Genomic DNA, 6,151 nt, shown 5'->3' on the forward strand with positions numbered 1-6,151 from the left:
GTGGGTCAGGTCAGGGTTGGGACTTTGAGTAGATTTGGTAATCAATGAAATATAGTTCAACTTGAAACTTCATCACTAACCACTGACCAAGGCCTACCAAGGCTTGCTTTTATGGCCAAATGGCCAAGTTTCTGTTCCTAGTGTCTCCTATATATTCCCTGCCCTTAACCATTCATTTCCCAATTGTAACCAACCATAGCCATTTACAAACCTTGGCTGAGTCAAGCTAGACAAATTACAATATGCATTCTTCATTGGCAATCCAATCCTTAAATGAGTAGAACATGTATTACATGTTCTCAATTAGCCATTGAACCAACTCTCGCATGGATGCTTTACAAAGCTATAATAATAATACAAAAATGGTATAGTTTAAATGCTGCAACTTGTAGCCACATATTAAATTATGTAAAAAGAAAAGAACCCTTTTATGTAAAGTGCTTCATATGAAAATATAAAAGCAATAAGAGGCTAAAATTTTTAATGTTGGTTAAGGATTTCCTTAGATAACACCTAAGGTTTATGATTAAGGAATGAAGTCAGACAATCCAAGACCCCAAGTTTTTTATCAAAAAAATGACTCTAGCTAGGCTAATAGTTCACCACTTGATGAGGCATATTATGATTGGCCACCATTATAGCCAAGGCAGAATCAATGCGCCAATTGAAGGTGTTATTAGAAAGAAAGCCATTAGCATTTGGGTCTAGTGGTTATGAATCAATCCACCCAAAAAAACTTTCAAAAAGGCAGAGACCCAAAAAGGCAAAAAGGCAAAGCTAAGAGAGAAAAAGAGAAAGAAAGAGAGAGAGGGTGTGTGTGTAAGCTAAGGTTTTTTGAGTGAGGATAGCACATATATTGGCTAGCAATTGAAGAAGAAAGAAATAAGGTTGTGGTTGTGGTGGTAGTGAATTGGTGATAGGGATAGAGAGTGGGTGACAGACCCACGTGACTGACCCACCACCACCACCACCCCCTTATAGGCCCAAGTGGATGTCTTGGTTGGCTTCATATCAACGCTAACAGCCAAAATAACTCAACCACAACAATAAAACCAACATACCCACAATCACAAAACACTACCCAAAAAAAAAATAAAGTGAAAAAGGAAAGTTAGGAGGTTAACATCATTAACTCATTTGACAAAGTGAAACCATTTTTCTTGGTTGCCCACTAACCCTAAAAACTTTCCTTCTCTCTTTTTTTTCTTTCTTTCCTTTGGGTGGCCACTAATACAAGCTAGCCATTCCTTTTTTGTTTTTGCTCTCTCTCTCTCTCTAATGCTAGTGGTTGTGTCTCTCTTTCTTTGCAGTTATGAACTTATTTGATGGGTTCATACATGTTAGCAGCTAAAACAATATAGGTAAAAGTTTAGCATAGCATGGGGAGAGAATGAGATGGATCACAAAGAAATTAACAAAGAAAGCCCATCTCTTCTCTCTAACCATACCACTACAACAACTACTACTGCTACTACAATCAAAGAAGACTCTCCAAGAAAACCATTTGCTAGTGGTGGTGGCAGTGGTGTTGTTGTTGGTGGTAGTAGTGATAGGTTGAAAAGAGATGAGTGGAGTGAAGGAGCGGTTTCAAGCTTGCTTGAAGCCTATGAAAGCAAATGGGTTCTGAGAAACCGAGCCAAACTGAAGGGTCATGATTGGGAAGATGTTGCTCGCCATGTTTCGTCGCGTGGCAACTCTACAAAATCCCCTAAGACACAGACACAGTGCAAGAACAAGATTGAATCCATGAAGAAAAGGTACAGGTCTGAGTCTGCCACCGCTGATGCCTCTTCATGGCCACTATATCCACGTCTTGACCTTTTGTTGCGTGGAAGTGGACCAGTTCAAGCTCCACAACCACCACCGCCACCGCCTCCGCCACCACCTCCTCCGGCTAATCCTCCTTTAATGTTATTAGAGCCGTCACCGGTAGTAGTGTTGCAACCACAACCAGCAGCAGCAGCTCCAGCTCCTCCTCAAGTTGGGGTCACTCAAAACTCTCATGGATCCAATGGTGTTGATAGGTTGGCTAAGGTCTGTGATACTGCTAATGCTTTTTCTTTTTTGTCAATTCTAGTTGTAACATGTAACTCTCACTTTATTCTTTCTTTCAGATATATATAAACTATTTCTAGCCACTGGGCTACTAAACTGGTTTCTCTTGTCTTATGATTTGTTCACTGTACTGCATGAGAAACTGATTGATGTTTTTCATGACTTTTTGAAATTGTCAGAGAATTGCATACCATTACTCATATCTTATCAGATTTATGTACCACTTCCCATTATCTAGAATCTTTTTTTTCCCCCCAATTTACATTTCATTTTGATTACTTGAATAACTTTCATTCTCTTACTGGAAAACCCAAAAAAGAAAAAGGATGGTATCATTTTTTTTTTCTAATATATAGGAAAGGATAGCATCATCGTTTGTAAATATGGCAAGATCACTAATAAATTACATATTTTTCAGAATTTAAGTAGCTAGGAAATGTTCATTTAATCATAATTCTGACATTTCCCTCTACAAAAGGGAGGGTTGGAATTCCACGTAACTTTATTTAATATTATGATAAACTAACAATTGTCTCAAATTAAAGCTTAAATAGTCAAGAAATAATGAATTTAATAGATGAACCATAATTCTAAGAATCGCTATTAAGTAAACATGTGTTATTCTTCCGAGTAGTAACTTGTAAACATGCTATAGCTCTAGGAATATGAAAATACAACTCATGTTGATTGAAGTGTTGGTAAGTTTATTAAAATACATTGTTTCGTGTTTGACAGGAAGATGGAGTAGGAACCAAATTATCTGACCAAGTATCTGACAAGAATCATTTGGAGACAGATAGTAGCACACCAGCCCTTTATAATAGTGACAAGGACAAGTTAAGGTCCAAAAAAATGAAGATGAAAATGGAAAAGAAGAAGAGGAGAAGAAGAGAAGAATTGGAGATAGCTGAGAGCATACGATGGCTAGCAGAAGTAGTGGTGAGATCAGAGCAAACAAGGATGGATACCATGAGAGAAATAGAGAGGATGAGAGTAGAAGCCGAGGCAAAGAGAGGAGAAATGGATCTTAAGAGGACAGAAATTCTTGCTAATACTCAATTGGAGATTGCTAGGCTCTTTGCAGGCATTGGCAAAGGTGTTGATTCTTCATTAAGGATTGGAAGAAGTTGAGAGGATAATTGGAAGCTAATTATTATATGTATAGGCTTGTGTATTGACACTGAAAAGGGAAAAGGAAACTTTTGGATAAGAAAGTATTGAGGAAGATTTAACTAGTACTAATGGGACTAGTGTTTTAATTATTAAGAATCATATGGTAGGTAAAATAACATCTCTATCTCATTGTACTATTGTTCTCTTTCTCTATGCAATGCAGTGTTTCTACACAGAAATTGAAGTACATGTTTTTAACTTCATACTTAATGATTTTTAAGCACAATGACATGATTATGATCATGGATATGCACTAAGAGTGTAGAACAAAAGTACATTGTATCATTAAGAGTGTTTCACTTTATGTTACACTAATTACAATATGTTATGTGTTTAGCCCTCTTTTTTGTTAATTTAGAAGGAAATAACAAAAAAAAAAAATGGATGTCATAAACTGTGGTTGGTGAAGCATTCATCAGAACACATTGTTCGGATGTTTATTCATAGTACTGTACATTCAATATATACCCAAATTTGTGTATTGATTACCAATAAATGGTCTTATGTCACTGTGCTCCCAATTTTAAAGAAAACTGATTTCCCATTAAGGAACTTTTTAATTCATTTCAAAGATTCGTTTTTTCAACTGGCTTCATAAAGTATCACAGTTCAGACCTAAAGGAAAATAAGTTTCAGGTCAACTTTAATATTCATTGAGGCTTAGCCCTTGGAAGATCTACAATAATTGAGCATCCATAATTGCAAATGAATATGATTGTCAACTTTTTGTAGTCTAAGGTTTAAGTTTAACTACCATACTCTAAGTCAAGATCATATGCAACGAAATTAAGGTTTTGAGTTCAACTACTCTATGTCAAGATCATATGCAACGTAATTGAGGTTTAATTACCTGTAATCACTCTTAGTCAAGATCATATGCAGTGCCATTAAGACAATGCTCAGCTCACCACGCATAAGAAAACCTCAAATTTATGAGAATTTACTCACCCTTGTGGGAAACCTCCATATGAGAGAAGGGAGGACTCTCTCTATAGGAGTGAATAATTTTTTCTAATAAAGTACAAATAGAAATATACTATCTTTCTCTCTCTCTCTCTTTCCCTTATTAATTAATTGAGAATGAGAAATGGATAAAAGGTTATATTGGTATGAGCCTCTAGTCCACTTCAAAAGGAATACATTACACATTTCCCTCCAAGCTGTAGCTTGAACACATACAACTAATATCCTTCTAAGTTAAGGAGGCTTGAACACATAAAACTAACATCCTCACTGCTTAACTTAGGTGCATATTAGTGAAGTTATTGAAATATATGTGCTTGTGTGTTTGGGCGCATTCAAGTATGTTTATGTATATAACTAGGATTGGATCCAAGAATTGATTTTAGAGGCAAAATGTATACACATATACATGTGTGAACTTGAACATATATCTACTTGCCACCAATAATATGAAATATAAAAAGTCATTTAGGTGTATATTAAGTGATATGTTAATGTAAAAAAACCACCCATTAAACCATAGCATGTTTATTAATTTTGTTTATCTTTAAGAATTTTTTGCATAAATAAATCATTTTCTATTTTTTTTTTCACTTTCAAAATATTTCAAAATTTTATTGCTTATTACACAAATTTTTATGAAGGAGAATAAATTGTTACATTAAGAATTTGGGGTCGGTTATAGACCATCATAATCCATGTATTTCTAAAAAAACCAACTGGGCTTACAACCATGGAAATTCGAGATGACTACCTTCCCGAGGACCATAACTAAGGTGACTCCTTATACCCTTTTTTTTCGAGGTCATAAAGGTACCTGAGATAGCAACTTCCTCCCTCGTGTAGGACCATCCATCTTCCACATCTTCCCCAAGGGACACGATGAAGAAAATGCAAAATCCAATGAAATAATCACCTTCGCATTAATAAGATCCCCTACCTAATGTCAGCCACATTAAATACTAAATGACTAGCTAGAACTGTAGAAACACTCCTACAAGTCCTTCATGATCAATAAATGACAAGGCAGAGTGTTGATGGAACAAGTATCCCTCCAAATCTAGTTGGGAGCTGGAGGATGAGGGAAAATGGTTATAAAAGGAGGAGAAGGGCAACATGAGAGGGGATTCAGAAAAATAGAAAGAGAAAGTCTGAGCAAGAACGAGAGAGAGAGAGAGAGAGAGAGAGAGAGAGAGAGAGAGAGAGAGAGAGAGAGAGAGAGAGAGAGAGAGAGAGAGAGAGAGTATTTTTCTTATGCATTTGCTCCCTTGAATCTTTCTTCTATACCTCGGGAACATTGTTTCCATATATATGAAAAAATAATTTTGCATAGTTCTATCTTCAATCAACTACTTGATCTTCCCATTGTAGATCTTTTTCTTATCTTTTAGAAATTAGCTGCGTAGATTAAGAATATTTGTGGTTGGGTTAGTATAGAATGTTTTAGACTCCCACAACTTCTTAAGTTTGAGTACACCCATTTCATATTTCTGATCAGTCTATAAATTCTATAACTTATATATATATATATATATTATGAATCAAAATACTACCTCACAATATTTTTTATTGGTGAGCTAGTTAGTCCCTTGTCTCCACGGACTGCCTAACTAACTAAATCGTTCTCTCTCTCTCTCTCTCTCTCTCTCTCAATATATATATATATCCAGTCCCAAATTTTCCCTCATTACGCTCAACAAGAAACCACAACACACATAGTATGAGATTTTAGTTTGGTCCATTAAATTGGGCTATCTTTTGCTGAATATCTCATGTCACAATTCTTCCAACAACCATTATATATACCAATGGCTCCAAGAATCTAGTAGGCTCATAACCCAACAGAACTTGACCCAAGCTTTTTCTTGAAACGTAATTTTCACCTTAGATAGCTGGTGCCTTCTGGCTTGCACGTAATGCTCTAATATTCTTCCAAGAGTCACAAACTATTCCTAATACC

At 35.8% G+C, this 6,151-nt stretch overlaps 1 protein-coding gene across 1 annotated transcript; it reads left to right on the forward strand.

Annotated features, from left to right (window-relative positions):
* Positions 1 to 1,078: 1,078 nt before the first annotated feature.
* On the forward strand, positions 1,079 to 3,564 carry LOC126723579 (trihelix transcription factor ENAP1). The gene is made up of 2 exons (XM_050427144.1): positions 1,079 to 2,034; positions 2,791 to 3,564. Exons 1-2 carry the CDS (start codon positions 1,396 to 1,398, stop codon positions 3,184 to 3,186), a joined length of 1,035 nt encoding a protein of 344 aa, XP_050283101.1. The 5' UTR covers positions 1,079 to 1,395; the 3' UTR covers positions 3,187 to 3,564.
* The last annotated feature ends 2,587 nt before the right edge of the window (positions 3,565 to 6,151 follow it).

Source organism: Quercus robur, chromosome 4 (genome assembly GCF_932294415.1).
Source record: "Quercus robur chromosome 4, dhQueRobu3.1, whole genome shotgun sequence".
NCBI lineage: Eukaryota > Viridiplantae > Streptophyta > Magnoliopsida > Fagales > Fagaceae > Quercus > Quercus robur.